Genomic DNA, 18,227 nt, shown 5'->3' with positions numbered 1-18,227 from the left:
AAATAAACTGAATATATTTAGTTTATTACAAACATTATTTTTGTTGAGAAACTTCTCATTGTTTCTTATTCATCCAAAGCGTATACTTCTACGGCTTATATATAAATATATCAGTATAATCAGGGTTCGAAATGGATCGGAACGCACCGGAGCGCCGTTCCGGTTCGTAACATCTCCAAAATTATCGCTCTGTCTCTTGGAAATATTAATTTGACCGTCTGAGTGATATATGCCATATACTAAAAAAAATCTAATACACTTATTTTTTAAATACTTACAATACAATTAGTTAATAATGTTAGGTAATTTTTTGGTAAAATTATCGAGCGCCCCGGTTCGTAAAATTTTACATTTCGAGCGCTGAGTATAATTTCATACATGTTAAAGATATTGCTACTTTATCACGTTGGAATTGCATTGCGTGCAGAAGGAATACATCGTCGCAAATGCCATTTTAATATCATGTTATGGAAACTCTCGTGTTTAAAATAATTTTACAGGTCAATATAAATGTTAAATCAGGGAATCTTAACGTATGGATCGTGACTAATTGATCAAGTTTAATTATTAACAAGTGGAAGTACATTATAACAATAATTTGGAGTGATCCTGACATCGGTTAGTAATTACGTATTATTTTGATTTAAAATACAAAAGCCGATTGCCAATAAGTAAGAGTATTGTAAAAATCATTAGTTAACTTTATCGCAATTAGATAGGACACATAAAGCTTAGTGGTCAGGCACATGTGCGTGAATCCCGTTGGGCGCAGATTTGAATCACGCTGAGTGTTCTAGTAGTTGTGTATTTCTTGGAAGTGTTTTCAAATTATGTATGCTCAACAAAAGAATGTTACATTCTTAAATATTGTGAATTATTTATTGGATAAAAAAAATAGTTTATCTATAATATTATTGAGATGATAACGATTCGTGGCAAATACACAAAAAATATTTTGAAAACATTTATAAAAAAAAAACAGTTTTAATAAACGAAGCTCTGGATGGAAAACTATCCTTTACTACACAAACATGACTGTACGAGTCGGCGTTTTATACTATTATGATTTAAAAAAAAAATACTAAGTATTTCCCACGCTGAATATGACCTATTATTCAACCTATCTAAATAGTATGTTTTCATGAGCTTTCAAAACTTATTCTGAGCCAAAGTTCACATTAATAATATTAACGTTTTTACCAATATAATTATTGTAATTATTTTGTATTATCAAAATATATTTAATTGATATAATGTTGTCAATTGTTAAGAAGCGTTATGAACTTTGCATTAAATAATCGTTTAGTTCGTGTTTTTGCCACTGTTATAGTATATACTACACACACTCTTTCTACATGGAGTAATATTTTCTTCAGTTTTGTTTCAATATAAATTTCAAATAAAAATATTACTGTTGCATTACTACTTAGATAATCTCTAAAAAAGTCTTTTATGTTTTTTTTATTGCAGCTACATACAAACAAACTTAATATATATTAAATGAAAATAATATATGTCCCATGTCAGTGATTTAAAAATAAAACAGCAACCCCTTATAAAAAGGTCACACAGTGCCATATCTCAAAACGGGGTTAAGCTGGCCTACTTATAATACAAAGAATATCTAACCTTGCAACATTCAAGAGAGTTATTAGTCATATTGCATCATATAAAACGCTGTTTATTTTTTTATAAATATATTTTACTTGTAAATTCTTTGCCAATACACATTTTAATGTGAGATTTTCATTAGCATTATATTCTCAATTAAATACATAAGAGACATTTCGATATTTATATACTATTGTCACCTCAATACTACAACTAGATAACTTGATTTTTACTATTTTTGAGATCTCTATTGAATATAATTCTAGATTTCCTTCTCTACGTAATGATAAATCTACGTAAGTCAAAAGTTAATGTAACTGTATTAATTTTGTGTTTAAAAATATTAGATAACTTTAAAACCATAAATGCATTAAATAAATAAAATATCTATAATATTTTTTCATTCAATCGAACATTATTTAATTGTACTCAATTAGACATAGCAAAATTTTCCATTTTTATTTAAAATAATAATTATAACCTAGATTTATGTTAATCAAGTAAAGTTTAAATTTCATTTTCCCAACAATGACCAAATCATAGTTATCTAGTTGTAGTATTCAGGTGACGATATATATACGCGACATTAAGGTGAAGAATTAATTATTAATTGTTTTAATTAATCAATATGCAGGTATCTAAAACCAATAACACGGAAAATACTTATTATAATTATGAAAAACGTTTGTTTAAAAGTTTCAGTTTATTATAATTTCTCTGTTATCATTAAAACGTTATTTGATAAGTTCTTTCGAATATGTACAGGTATTTTTACAATAACAAAACTTTTTAGATAATATAATTAAAACTGATTTTAAATTCAAAACAATCTCATTTTTAATAAAAAAAAAATATAATAAGTATAACTATGGAATTATTCTAAATTCTTCCATTTGAGAGAACTTGTAAAACTTTAATTATTTCTTAATAATTGTTTTTAGATACTAATTTACTAATGATATTTTTTCAGTATAACGTATATTTTGATTGCATATTTCGTAGTTCCTTTACTACATGACAGTGGTAGTAGGATATAAGTACTCTACTTTAAAGTTGATTTTATTTACAAATGTTTTATTTTTTCATAAAAAATACTTCGGTAATAAAACTTCGCTGGCGCTTTTCAAAAATGGTTGATATTTCTTCGTTTACACGTCAAACGTAATTTAAAATATTCAATCAAGTCATGTAAATAAAATCAGTAGGTACGGTAGATAACTACAGTAACCAAACAAATATGTCGATTTGCTGCCTTTTGCTTGCGTACTGTTTATTTATCTCTTTATGTAATATATGCATATTATAGGTACATACAGACCATGTAGAATCCTTTGCTAATAAAACAGTAATTGATTAGGTACCTTTATAATAACTGCAACCCACTCGCCAACAATCCATATAATTTGTAATTAAGCAATCCTATGACGTTGCTATGGATAACATGGCTTAATCCGTATTTAAGAATGTATCGCATGTCACTTTTATATTTTCATTTCACAAATCAGTACTTACTAACGCTATACGGAAACTAAAAATGTCAAGTATTTGAGTTAAGAATGCCCATGACCCACTATAGTCAAGCCGTGACACGAAACTGTAAACTTGTATGATAGTGCTAGTTATTGTTCATATTTCGAATGCAATGCGGTAAACTGTTTGTAGAAAATGATGATTGTTTCATATTTAAATAAATTATAATCCGTTATATTGATTTGAATGAAATATAAAATTGAAAATCTTCATCTATAGCGAACAGATTACCATATTACATTCGAAGATACCCAATAACTAGCACTTAATTGGTAATTCGCAATTCAGTGCCACGGCCTGAATATAGTCGGCCTTGAATAATAATGTAGCAGTGTTTCCCAAACTTTCGACATCTGTGTACCCCCCCCCCCCTTCTATAATTTTCGTAGCACTGAATACCCCTCGTCAAAAAATGCATATACTCTAATAACAATCAAAATATTTTTTTTCCTTCAGTAGTAAGTACATAAATAAAATAATAATAAACGAAAATAAAATTCATTCATAATAAAATATAAATAAAAGTTATATAATAAATATCATTCATTATCAATAATGAGAAGGATGAAAATGTTTATGTTTTGACAGTTTATCATAATTTGGTTCTCTGGTTGTTAATTTTAATCTGAGATGCGGTTCCACATCCAATAGCATATTCCAAAAGCATCCATAATTTCTTCTAAAAACAAGGTTTTCCATTTGATTTAAAATATTTTAGTGTTTTACAATATAATTCTCAGTTGTTTCTGTATACTAGGGTATCGAACTAATACCATAGTACCAGACAAATTTTAAGTGCTCTGTCATCAAATCTCAATAATTCGTTTTATTCTTCATGCATGATTAACATTTTCAGATTTCAATATTCAGATGAGTCAGACTTTAGAGATTTTTTAGGCCTTCCGAGTAGCCAATCGATTTTTTTCTCGTGTCAATCCTTAATGTCATTATTTTTAATTATACTATTCCGATGATTAAAACAATAGTTTTTCCGGCGAAAAATTATTACATATTCGAAAATAAAGGACAACAGTGTGCTTGTGAAAGAAAAATAATTTTAAAGGACTGCTCTATGTGATAAAATAGATTAGGTACATCGTTAGATATGTTTAATTTATTTATTTATAGTATTGCAGGGTGCTAGTAAAATAATAGATATATAACTGTATATAATACATTATATTATAACATAGTTATATGAGATGTATACTATATTATAGGGTGTCTCAGGTATATTTTATAATAGTATTATCGGCGTTAATTAATTAATGGGGTAGACTTTCATAATATTTTGCTACCTATTTAAACTATCACAAGATTATAGAAAAAAAAATTATATCTAGTTGCCATTTGCGAATTAACAAAATCTAATGATTTATCTCTAAATTGTAGTTAATACCCATAGTGACTATATTTGAAACAAAAATTGTTTTATTCGTTCTTTTTCCAGTTAGCTCATGACGACTTCGCAGAAACAACTTCATTGGCATTGTTGGATTTGGGATACAATCAACTGCAATCGTTGAACGGTTCACTCACCAAATGCACATTGCTGCGGTATTTAAACCTAACTCACAACGAGCTTACAGAGTTTTCCCTTCAAGAAATTAAGGGCCTCGAAAGGCTGTGGGTCGTTGACCTATCGCATAATAAAATCACGCATCTGAGTGGACATACAGAGGTTAGTACATATTATATTCCTTAACATAAGTATATCGAAAATTTTAAAAAAAAACTTGTTCCCATAGTCAGATTCGGATTACAAGGCCGACTCAATATATCAGTCATCAAATGTTTAAAATAAATATAAAGGATAATAAGGCTTCAAAATTATATAAATAGATTATCTACAACGTTTAAGAAATGTCTAGGCTTATGCTCTGAAAATACCATAAAATCTCCATTTTGACCTACGTGGCGCTTGTTGGCCCTTAAGCATAATTTAGTCTCTATGAAAATATCACGATTTTCGCTTAAGTCACTGCATCTTCTGTGTCCATATTGGACGGTTCATAGTAAAATCTAAGGGAAAAATAACAAAATTTGATTGTATCTTGAACCAGGGTCTACGAAAAACGCTACGCCGTAGACACCTCTGCGTTTTTTTAGTATCACTTTTATTGAACATCGTTTTATTAGATATATATTATATCTATAGAATTAATAACTATCACAACTTTGAAACGTATACATAATATTGCAACTCAACTGTATATATAAGACAAGGCCAATAAAAACCAAATAAGTAAATCTGGACTCAAGAGATACTCAACTGGGCAAACGATTTGTATCAAGAGAGTCAATTAATATAACAGATGCACTACTGTTTTAAATGTATATCGTGTTGCAGGTACCAATATTTCTCGCGAATGCCAAACGAAGACAATTAATTTCACAATTAAGTCACATTATTATTGATTGCTACCTGATATATATATATATATATATATTTTTTACCATCTCCGATCCTAATACGATCATATGGGCCTCCACAGAGTAGAGGTTTGTATTTGTTATACCCACGGTGGCCGCTCGGCTTAAGCGTTGGACTATCACGCCGTGGGTCTCAGGTTCGAATCCTGGGTCTGACAAGTATACATATTGTTTTTCAATTTGTGTGTGAGTCAGGGTATGGACCTAATAGGTTGAGCAAGTGGCTGACATCCATTTCACGTAAAAAAACAAATATTTGGATTAGTATATTATTATCCAATACTGGTCCTAATTCCGGGATTCCGAGATTTATGAAAACAAATGGAATTTTCAATCAAAATTAGTTTTTCTTCCGATCCCAGAATTCCGGATAATACACGAACATTAAAAGCAATATTATGTATTACAAGTTGATTACCGAAATGTAAACTATAAAATAGTGGATGTAATAATTTTGAATATATACAAAGTTATATAAATAATTGTATATAGAAAATACTATATACATCGATTTATTTAGAAACTAGATACCAATATTCTTCATTACGAATAAAAGTAGCTTAATTCATATGTAAATCATAATATCCATTTTTAATCTCGGAATTTTGTTTTCAATAATCTAAATCAGGATTCTGAGATTGCAGACCCTCCCTGTACATAATCTCAGATTTAGAAATATAATTACCTACTTTTTTTAGAATCTTGTGGATTTGGGAACACATCTACTTGAACTACGCCTGGAGCATAATCGACTGCAAAGTCTCGGTGGAGCTCTTATGGGGTTACATGGCCTTCTAAGGCTTAATATGAGCCATAATCTGATGGAAATTATATCCCCTGATGACCTCATCGGATTGGACGAATTAAAAGTTCTTGATGTCTCCCATAATAAAATCAAAACTCTGGAAGAAACTTCGAAGGTAAGAGAATTTATCCTGAATGTGTGTGATAAAATAATTGATTTTGTTGGTTATCTATTTTTTTTTTGGACTCTTTGGAAGAAGGCTGTGTGATTATCTCATTATTTTTTACCAAAATTGTCAATCATCTCCACCTTTGAGCCTGTGCTCTAATGTCCTAAGATTCTTTAGCCATGGCTTCCTAAAATTCTCCCCTGTCATAAGTCGTAGGACGTGGTATTTTTCACCAGACATCGAATGTCATCGACGCTTTAGATCCACTTCATAATAACTTTTAATACTGCTATTCGAATTTCCCGCATGAATAAATTATCATCATTTACCAGGTGTAGGTAATACACATTGAACTAACTCTGTAACTAAACGAAACTAAAGAAGAAAATCACAATGATTTTTATTGAACAACGAATGTGGTTTCAAGTGAAAATTTAATTGAATTTGTTTATTTATTTTCAGACGTATCTGCCAGCACTGGAAGAACTTTTGGCTTCCAATAACAATTTAACCCTTCTTGATAAAGATTTCCACGGGTTGCCAATTTTGTGCTGGGCTGATTTATCCTACAATCAAATTGCATCCATCAATTTCGATTTGGTAACAAAGACAAAGTGCTTGGTACATGGAGTTAAGGGAACGTTGAAAGTATACCTTAATGGTAAGTGTACGTAAAATCAAAACAAAAACAAAGAATCCCCCATTTATTGCTTATCTGGTGCTACATGTATGACGATTTTACATAGTTACTGTATTCATTAAACTTCATATTCAACAGCACATTAATAATCATCACATAAACCATGACATTCGTTGCCCTAATATGCCTACTCAGTTCATGCATTAATTACAATTTCAAAAGTATTAATAGTCATCGGGCTTTTATCTAATTTTATATTATATTTATTATTAAAATTTAATTTTTAAATTCACTTTAATTGTGTTTTTAATTAATTGCCGTGATTTTATTTGACTAAAAACTATTGGTTAGGTTAGTAATAAATGATAATGCGACACGACGTTCTTTCATATGGGGAAACAAATATAATAAATAAGTGGATATCCAATAAAATTAATGTCGAGAGGATTAAGATGTGATTTATATGCTCATATTGGACATTGATTAACCTGCGATTATGTGAGAAATAATCAGTGGCGTGCGGTAACTCCTGAGATGGGAGATGTTATTCAAAATACGTGGTTTTATCTATTAGAATATATTACGAGAATAGTACCTGCATATCTATTTAAAATACTTATTATGTATATTAAATACTAGTTGCTTATTGGGACAACAGCCTTAATCTAGGGGTACTATCTTGACCTTGCTCGCTTGCTTAAACATTTGTTTGTTGTAATAAACTTTATTTTTGCACTCATCTTGGGATCCAGATCCTTTATTCAAGCCATTAAAGACTGAAATAGTTTCAGCGATTTTCGCAAAATAAAATGTGAAATTATATAATATAAGATTATATGAATATCTTGGAATAATTTTGGAATTCGCCGTATCCTCAGCATCCATGGACCACGCGCCACTGGTTAGTATAATATATTGTAATAGTATGATTGTTTGCATAATTTATCACCACCAAAAAATGCACACTCAATGGCGATAGCTATGCACTGTTTTACAATAGTTTATTAGCAAACATAATAATATAATGTTATGGTTTAAGACGTTATATAAATAGTTTTCCTATTGCAAACATTGTCTTTAAATAATTTTAATAATAATATGTATTATATTCTGAAGACGCTTGCGCGTTGCTGTATTTAAAATGACATTAAGTTTATTCGGTTTATTAAATCTATGAATTGGAATTGTTTATAGATTCAAGCCATACTGCTAATTAAATAATTACTGCAATAATGCGAATTTAAAAAACTATATCTATGATAAATCTACCTTTCTAAATGAATATTTACAATCGAATTAAGTGTAAAATAAAACAGATCATTACTTTGTTTTCTGCATACAAAAATGACACATACGTCAAAATAAAAGTTCCTGCAGAGATTTTTTTATAGGAAAGACTTCATCTAGAAGATGATTCAATATATTTAGTGTGCCTATAATGTTCCCCCGACCAGAGATGCTAGTCTAAATTGAGACCAGACTAAATGTTGGATTTCCCTAACGTGCCAATTTGTTTTTTTTTCGTTAATGCGTCAATGACATTGAGCTACTTTACGAGCTGCTTGTTGGCGAATTTACAATCTGCCTGTAAAGTCGCCCAGTGTCATCATCGAACAAGCTAACAAGCAGATTGTAAACAATCTACCGAGAAAAGTTGAAAGCCGGTCGACTTTACACGCTACACGCCGGCGTGTGGGCCTACTGCGCAGTAGAGACCTCCCGGTAAAAAACGAACTACGTTCTGTCAAAATAGTCGCTAGCTTGTTGGCTTCTCAGCGAATGGAGAGAATGGAAGAAATAGCTGAATCGCCCGCTTTTAAATTCGCCAACAAACAGCTCGTAAAGTAGCACAATGTAATTGACGCATAAGAGAGAGTTATTCTATTCCAAAATCAATAATTAATCAAATAACTACGATATATTACATTTATTACAAATTTATGTTGTGCTTATCATAGTTGCATTATGAAATCATTAATATTTTATAGCATAAGTAATATTATGTCAACATCTGCATATTATTGCGATCTTTTGCTGATTTTTACAATTGCGATCACTTTAAATGCAATTCCATATTATATTACAACATGCCTGATAATTTATATTTTATTATCATAATAAAATTATTATTGTATAATCATATATTATATCTGTGTGGTAATAATTGTTTTTTGTTTTTAGATAATCCAGTTTTATGCGACGAACACTTTCCTGATCTAGTTCTGATTATGGACAAGTTGCACGCCCGTTTCCTTGGAGAATGTTCAAAGAAAAAACCGATAGGGGTGTCACCGCCCGTACTCATCGTGCCCACGCTTATGAACGACATCGTAGCACCGATAGATGGGCAACTGGGAACTATTGGTAACCCAATAGTCAGCGTAGTTCCTTTAGAGAGTCAGGTGATATCTCAGTCGAAACTGTTTCAAGCTGTGGGCGGGTTGATGGATCATATTATAACTGAAAGAAATATAGACCTGCCTATAATTGTGGACCCACCAATAACTCTACCCCCAGTTACCACAAGCACAATATTACCACAAATTATTCAAGGGGTTCCCAATAAGAGTTTATTTAATTTAGAACCAGAACCCGCACCAGAAACTCCGGTAGCACACCAATCCATACAAGGTAAAGAATGGTTGCGTTTTATTATCATGAATCACTCATGAGCATATTGTAAATTATCATTAAAATTATTTAAAGCTAATTTCTGGGGGGACATTATAATGAAATAATTAACGTTTTCAAATAGCCACAACCGTTTTTTTCATTGGCTCTACAATCTGATGTAGATCTTGGATCAGTGGGTCTATTCTATACTTATCGACCGCTTAAGTGATAAATATTATCAAACTTAGGGTAGGTTTGTATCAAAGTGTTAGCACTTATTGGAACAATTACAATAATATGTTTATGCTATGCTATTTATGCACCTCTCTTACTGCTGTTAAAATATAGCATTTATTCAAAGAGATTGGACTCCTCCCACAGAGGTAGCACACAAATGTCAGTGTGTACTCGTTTTGTGAGAGAAAGTTCTATTTCTCTGAAATTAGGTACACTTTGCTGCAAATGGGCCATACTCGGACATAAAAACGCCCCACTGAGTATTTTTTTTATCAACACAAGCTTACAACCAATTTATGATAAACGTATTTTCATTATAAAAAGTTCCCGCAATAAAAACTTTATTAGGATTCAGGGTAAGAAAGAATATTGCAAATGGAAGTAAGTATTTTATTTTTAATAACACAAAAAACACAATGTTTTGAAAAATTAAACACAAATCAGTTAATAGCTTCGTTTAGGGTTCGTTTTTGACATATTGTGTATAAAATTACTTGTTTATATAAACCTATTAGACACAAAATATAGGTAGGTATGTTGAAAATTTGTTATATAGTTAATTACAATATTTTATCTATTTAACATATTATTATCAGAGAAGCCCTGCATATATAATATGGATTCATACAAAAAAATCGATTATTTAAAACGAAAATGTTTTTATTTGAAATATAATGTATGAAAGTCAGCGTTGAGAAAATAATATTTTGAAAAGCTATTGATTCCTAAGTATAATTAATCTATTAAAATATTGTGTAATATGGTTGATTGGTTCTCTGCATTTTTTGCTAAATGATGATATCTTATTTCTAAATATTTTTTTGAAACTAGTTTCATTAAATTTGTGAAGTGGTTGGTCAATGGCGAAGTATCATACATGTGATTATCTAATTCTCTAAAAATACAGTTGCTATTAACAAAATAGTTTAAAAGTTTATTATTTAAATATTCTAAATTAAATTTTGGATGCATACGAATGCCTCCACTTTGGTGCAGGGCAAAATATATTTAACTCTGAAAACTATTATAAACTTATTTAAATAATGAATGTCATTAACTAGTAAGTACTAATATTTTTTACTTTGAAAAACAAATCTTATGTCCTGGCACATGACATTGGAGAGTAAACATTTTGACGTTTGACATAATTGTTATTGTAACAGATGTTTTAGGAAAAACTATCAATGTATAATTAATAATATGCATATATTGTTCCGAAATGCTGTTACTCCTTTGTATTCTTCCATTAAGAACACTTTTTTAGCCGAATAACATCTGAAATCTTTGTAAAATACAATAACAATATCCGCCATGTTTTTTTACAACACAAAAGCAAACGATAGTGAAGTAACAGCGTACAGTAATGCCAACAGACTTTTTTTTCTGTTTCGTATTGCTTCGTACGTGTTCGTACGAAAATGACGATATGTTCACTCTCCACAGTCTAATCTCTTTGCATTTATTGTTAGTTTAAGCTTAGTTAAGTTAGTTAGCATTAAGTGCTAATACTTTGATACAAATCTACCATAAGTGTGATAATATTTATCACTTTAGCGGTCAATAAGTATAGAATAGACCCACAGGGCCGGGGCCGCCTTACAATATTTTAATATGGGTAACATTTTCTTGTTTTTGTTTTCAAGAAAATATGGATGTTAGCCACTTACTCAACCTAAATAGGTCAATGCAAAAACAATATGTGAATTTACCAAACCCGAGACCCATGACTTACCATGTAGATAAGTATCACGCTATGCCTTCGATGGCGCTGTCACAAAAAATTATACCGTTTCAATTCAAACAAAAGTCACCATTTTCCCTCCTAAACAGAGTATATCGGACTTATGATTAATAGACTTTTTCTTATGAGGAATGGTTAGTATATCTACATTAGCGCCAGCAAGCACAACTTGAAAAAACAGCATTTAATTTTACCATCGATAACTACAACTTGGGTAGTGGGGCTAATTGCTATTTGAGTATTGCCAGTGTATTGCAAGATATTAGTTATCCAAAGTATTATAATAACAATAACCTTATGTTATGGTGGTTAATAACTACACGGGACCAAACCCGTACCCACGGTTTCAGAAACACGCACTCTCTTAACTATGCCACCCATATAGACTAAACAGATTTTTGAATGTTTAAAAATGTATGAAAAATAAACTGTTGGTATATTAAGGGGGGACATGCTCAGCGCAGGTCAAAATGGAGCTTTTGTTCTATTTTCAAAGCATGATCCTGGACATACCTTAAACGTTGTAGATAATCTATTTTTATAATCTTGAAGCCTTATTATCCTTTATATTTATTTTAAACATTTGATGACTGCATAAAGTATTTTTATTACATAAAATAGTATTCTTTCAAACCTCTCGCTCTAATGTTTTAGAATATAGTCATATTTAAGTACATAAATGTGCAGTGGTGGTAAGATTTTTTAAATTTATTAATTTTTAAACGCATTTATAAAACCATCAGTATAATTTATATCGACATTATTTTAGTGAAATATTTACGATAAAAAATTATATTGATAATCTCTGTGATCCCAAATTTGACAAGAATTAGGCATTTTATTATTCAAAAAATGGGCAAGATTAACACATTCGAAGATAATTCTAAAGATACTAATTATAAGCTATGTCTTTGACCATTCAAGTGTGATAAACATCCTACGAATAATGATTGCTTTATAATAATTATTGGCCTAAGAATAATGTAGTGTTTTTTTGAAATACGTCATTTCTTTTGGCATTCCCCAGTGCTTAAGCTACAACATACGGCCGTAGCCATAAATTGACAAACTATAATTGAAGTAGGGAGTAAAATGATGTTAACGCGCGTGTTTGAACTGCTGTTGTGTTATAAGCTGCTCGGCCATAATGGGTGTACATTCTATACTGGCAATAATACTTCAATAGTATTTCGTAATACTTCTACTGTCTACCCAAACCTACATTCGGTATTTTAATCATTATACATGGTCCCTTTTATAAATTGATATTATGATTTTTTTATATATTTGACAGAATATGATAGCGTATTATTATATAGATAAGATATAAAATATAATATGTCAATGGCTTACTAATGGAAAAAGCATTTAAAAAGTAAAAGACCCCTGCCCATAGGCATCCAAGTGGTCATACAAATTTCATTATTTAGGTAAAGAAATGAATGTGGTCATAATATATTTCAAAATATTGCAAACTTGAGTTCATGTTTTTGACCCATTCTACTGTGTCTATTTTTGATACTTTTAATGAAAGGGTTTGTCGTGTATATGTCAATAACCAAAATAGAATTTACTATGTTATATTTTGTAATGTTTAAAATACTAATTAAAATCTAACTGGACTTTTCAGTTTCAACTGAAGTAGACAAGCATTTTCACTGGAAACTTGAATCGACTTGACCAGTTCTGGAATAAACTAAAAACTATTCTTCAAGAAACAGCTGCCAGTACAAACACTTTCATCGAGCAGTCAGTGTCAGGTTTTCATTTATTGTAAATAGTTAGTAATATTTTGGTGATTTTTCCACCTACATATTTCATTTATAATTAAATTATGTTATGTAATAATACAATAAAGAATGTGTATTTATATTAAACAAATGAGTTTCAAATTTGCAAAACCTAACGAACTTAATTTATGTATTCAAAATACTATCTACTTGAGGTAATGATAAGAATATTTTTTCAACAAATATTGTTATAATGACATGCCAATAGGTAATACAGAATGACCACAGATGAATTACGTGCACAATACCACTAAAACAACTATAATAAACCAGATGAAGCTACTGGATTATTTTCTAATACAATACAATATAATTTATATAATTATATTTAATAATAACAATTAGTAAGATTGATAACAGAAACTAATTTACAAAACAAGTCAATCCTTGCATTAGAATCCGGTTTAGACCTTGTGTAGCTGAAACTCGTTGAGGAATAGCATTCAAGGTGCAGAATTCCAGGATGTGTTTGAACCTCACTACATTCCCGAAGTGGGGACTCTTTCAAGACCTCACTTCTCGAATATAATCTTTATGGTGATTACTAAGAAAACACAGAGGATATCAGTATGTGTACTGTATTATATTTCAGTCGTAGTGTACACATAAATATACATTGATGTTAATCACTATGATGATTTATATCCGCCTGTATATCAAAATAGAGTGTGAATTAGGAACCCATTCTATATTTTTATATAAGAAGTTTGAGATAATTAACTTGTACAATAATTAAATGTTCTGGTGATGTATTGTTATATTTTATTTTGTTTTAGGCAATATGTAGTAAGCACAGATTATTAAATTTATTTTCGAATAACTCATTGAAGCCAGGATCAAACCAAACTGTAATTATAATTATTAATTGTATATTGTCGATCATTGGAGAAATAATAAGTGCAGAATTCTATTATTAAAGCAAATATCCAAACATATTTGATTGACTAAGATGACATACTACTGCTAATACTGAATAACTATGAAAATTGTCAACTACCTGATTTACCCACTAATTGTAAGATATTGTGATTTAAAAATAAAAACTGAGTACAGGATACGAAGCGGTTATTATTTTTACTATGCTACATTCATGTTAATATGTTATCACAGGTGTCAGTTCCGATGTGTTAGCAAACTAATACAGCATTATCGTACATCTGCTATTTTACCTCCATTGGGAGAAACTGCTATCCAGAGGATAAATTATACACGAATCTATTACAAGCACATACTAATGGAAATTAAATTTAAAATTTAATTGACAGAGTTTTGTACCATTCCATAAAGAATCAAGTTTGTCAACCCAGGTTGTTTCGCCTTTCATTATTGAGAGTTGTGTGGCAATCAATGAGTCCTGTGAGAACAAGCATTGTCAATAAAATCCGTGACATACGAATGGATTGCGGAAACATTATTTAATTATTTTACATTATATATGTATTATATATACATTTTTTCATAGGTCGTCTGCAGGATTGGTTAGTGCCTACTCAGTGACAAATACTGATGGTGAAAAAAAAATTATTTAGTAAATACATTTTAGCATACAAATTTCACACGAATCTAGTTACCAATTAGCAAATAAGAACTTTTACCTTAGCAATATTTTTTATGTTAAAATGCATTTCTCACCGAAGGCATGGGATACTCAGTTTAAGCATTATTCATCATGAGGCGTTCAATAAATAAGCTAACATGATTGAATGAATATCTCACTCTGCTTGTATCTCGACCGTGTAACTGTTACTCCATTCAGTCACTCAGTATCGCCGAGCCTCGGACTAAATATCTGACTCGTTTTTATATCTTATATTATTGTCTTAATTGTACCTATATAAACTGTACTCAGAGCCGGCGCGAGCTTATTTGGTGCCCTAGGCAACGTTTATTTGCGTGCCCTCTTTTTAACAAATTGTCTAATTTTTTTCGATATAATAAAAAAACATTTAGGGATCATTAGACATAAAAAATATGATAGACACTTATTAATAAAATCTTATTAATAAAGTCTCTTCCAAAAATTTTAATTTAATAAATTATTATAAAACATGCACGCTCATCAGCACGGTCATCAAATATCTCCATTAATGCATCATATATATTACCAAGATTATATCTTAAAGCAATGATACTCAACCTTTTTTTTCTTCGGGCCAAATACATATATTTGTATAGTAACGCGGGCCGCATCACTACTGGTGTGACGAAAAAAATCATGAAACCCCCCTTTTTTACAAAACATTTTTGAGATTTTAAAAATTATGCGTGTTTTTTAAATTAATACCAGATCTGATGTGGACCATAATGACAATCCTCTTCGGGTGTCACTATCTGTGCGTCAAAGTCGAAACGAATCTCAAGATATACGAAATTTCTGATAATAAATATGTTTCGGGCCGCACATAAAAGCTTAAATATCCCTGTCTTAAAGGCTTCAAAGCTTTCGGCTCGGCTTCGATTCGGCTCTCCCACCTTGTTTCGCTCAATGGTTTGAGAGTTAACATTGGAATACGGTTAGATAAAACTTTCCAACGACGTGTCGACCCAGAAAAATAATTATATATTTGTTGAACTATATTCATATAAATTGCTGCGATAAAAACATATACGGTCTCTTTTTATCTTGGATTAGCTTAGACCGCATACCTGGAAATGTCACAGTTTTAACAAAAACTAAATAAGAAATAAGAATAAAAAAGAAAATAAAAATTTTGATTATAGATCTACCATCATGAATTGGCATTTCAGCGAGGGCGCTAGAATGTTGCCATAACTAACAAAAAAATGGTAATTTATAATTTTTTATTGGTAGTAGATTTCTGTACAAATATTATTAAAATAAAAAATTAACACAATCAAAATAAAAACGTGTTACTTTTTTTATAACCACGAGGAAGAAATGCATAGTTGGAAAAATCAGAAATTGGAAAATATAAAGTAGTATTGTGTATATTTTAGTCATGGAAAAAAATATAATAAAAAAAGCGAAAATAAATTAAATTCTAAAGACAATAAAATAGTATCAACATAAATGGAATTTTAAATTAAACACGATAACGATAAATTACACAAACAATGTAGAAATTATATAACTACTATAATGGTTCAATTCCAGATAGACTATCATCCGATTCTGTGTCACTCTCAGGACCATTTACGGTAAAAATAAAACCAGTCGAGGTCATATTATGGAATTCAAATTTGTTAATGTCAGTTTAATTAATATACTAAATTTCTTCATAAATCCGTTTACATACACAAATAATAAGTAAGTATTCATTTATATTGCTATCCGACATTAATTTTTATTTATATCACAACTTTGAACAAAACTAAAAAATACAAGAAATTACTTGCGTTGTAATATAAATGCAACTTGGTAACACTGAAAATAAATCTTCAACTGTCATGGCGGCTGGCCGTTGTATTCCATTATCGATATAAATAATCAATTCTTTTTGTCCTTTTTCATCATCGCAGAATTGCCATACTTTTAAAATGATGTCTCTGGCATTCCCATGAACTGTTTTAGAACTACTTGCCATTATGCACTATACTTATTTCTTCTGTATTTTCAATAACACAATATATAACCCGAATTCTGCACGCTGACGTTTCAAAATGTAAACATTTGACTCAGTCTGGAATAAATTTGTCATAACGCCCAATCAGTAAACACTACTTCCTGCAAAGTTATTTTCGGTTTGGGCTTCGTCTGCATTCATTTCTTCGTGGAGACATAATTCGTTGTTGATTATATTAAAATATAGCTTACATTAAATACTTACCAAATAATTGGTACTAAGTAGCTATTGAATAATGTCAAATATTAAAAGGTCACATTCGTTTATTAATGATCTAAAATGCTCTTTATGTTTTCAAATGTACAAACAATAAAAATCTTGCGAGCACGAAAAACAGCGTATCTACTTAAATTAGCAACAAACACTCATTCGATTATAAAATACTATATCAAATATAAAATTATGTATTAGGTACATTCCTTATTTAAAAGGAAAAAGCTTTTTTTACTTGTTGATCTCTTTTTTTTATAGGTAGGTACATTTTATTTATCAACACTAAATATAATGTGTTTTTGATATTTTGACGCCATGAGAGCTAAATAAACGCAAGCGCAATCCATAATTCGAGAAACATGTTGTAAAATTAAATGGCGTTTGTGACAAATTTATCCTCGATAGACAATTTTAGTTTCAAATTCCACCGGCTGCCAACTTACGATGGTAGATCTATAGCAATCGGAATGTTTTCCGAATCTCGTGGTGAGAGGCTGGGTTCCAGGCCCAGAATCGCCTTGTGAACGCTTTTAAGTAATTAGACTAAACAATACACAGCTGTGTGACAAAAACCCGGGATTTGTATCGTTTGTATACCTGAAACTGGCCATGAAACGCCACCAGATTCCGAATTCGATCACTACTTATGATACATAATTACAACAAACATCAAAAGATAAAAACATCAAAATAAAATAAAACGTATTATTTAAAATTAAGATATGGAAATTAATTTTAGTTCCCCATTTATGTGCCCCTTATGTCTTGTGCCCTAGGCGGTTGCCTAGTTCGCCTATATGGACGCGCCAGCCCTAACTGTACTTGCCAATCCAAAAATAAACTAGCCATCTCCTCCAGCAACTACAAGTCTTCATACTCCGCTTATCTCACAATCCTCATCTCAACACATGCTTCACACCA

At 30.4% G+C, this 18,227-nt stretch overlaps 1 protein-coding gene across 1 annotated transcript in view; it reads left to right on the top strand.

Annotated features, from left to right (window-relative positions):
- ltl (leucine-rich repeat-containing larval translucida) overlaps window positions 1–13,624 on the top strand; it is a 93,654-nt gene extending 80,030 nt beyond the window's left edge. The window contains exons 5-9 of the mRNA XM_085943972.1: window positions 4,592–4,822; window positions 6,273–6,494; window positions 6,951–7,149; window positions 9,310–9,759; window positions 13,350–13,624. Of these exons, the coding sequence (XP_085800098.1) occupies window positions 4,592–4,822; window positions 6,273–6,494; window positions 6,951–7,149; window positions 9,310–9,759; window positions 13,350–13,399 (1,152 nt within the window). The 3' untranslated portion in view covers window positions 13,400–13,624. The remainder of the gene's footprint in view (window positions 1–4,591; window positions 4,823–6,272; window positions 6,495–6,950; window positions 7,150–9,309; window positions 9,760–13,349) is intronic.
- Window positions 13,625–18,227: the final 4,603 nt, after the last annotated feature.

Source organism: Rhyacophila brunnea, unplaced genomic scaffold, assembly GCF_057557595.1.
Source record: "Rhyacophila brunnea isolate RB1 unplaced genomic scaffold, BYU_Rbru_1.0 scaffold_1, whole genome shotgun sequence".
NCBI lineage: Eukaryota > Metazoa > Arthropoda > Insecta > Trichoptera > Rhyacophilidae > Rhyacophila > Rhyacophila brunnea.
Note: the sequence above shows the minus strand (reverse complement) of the source record. Positions and strands in the feature narration are given on the sequence as shown.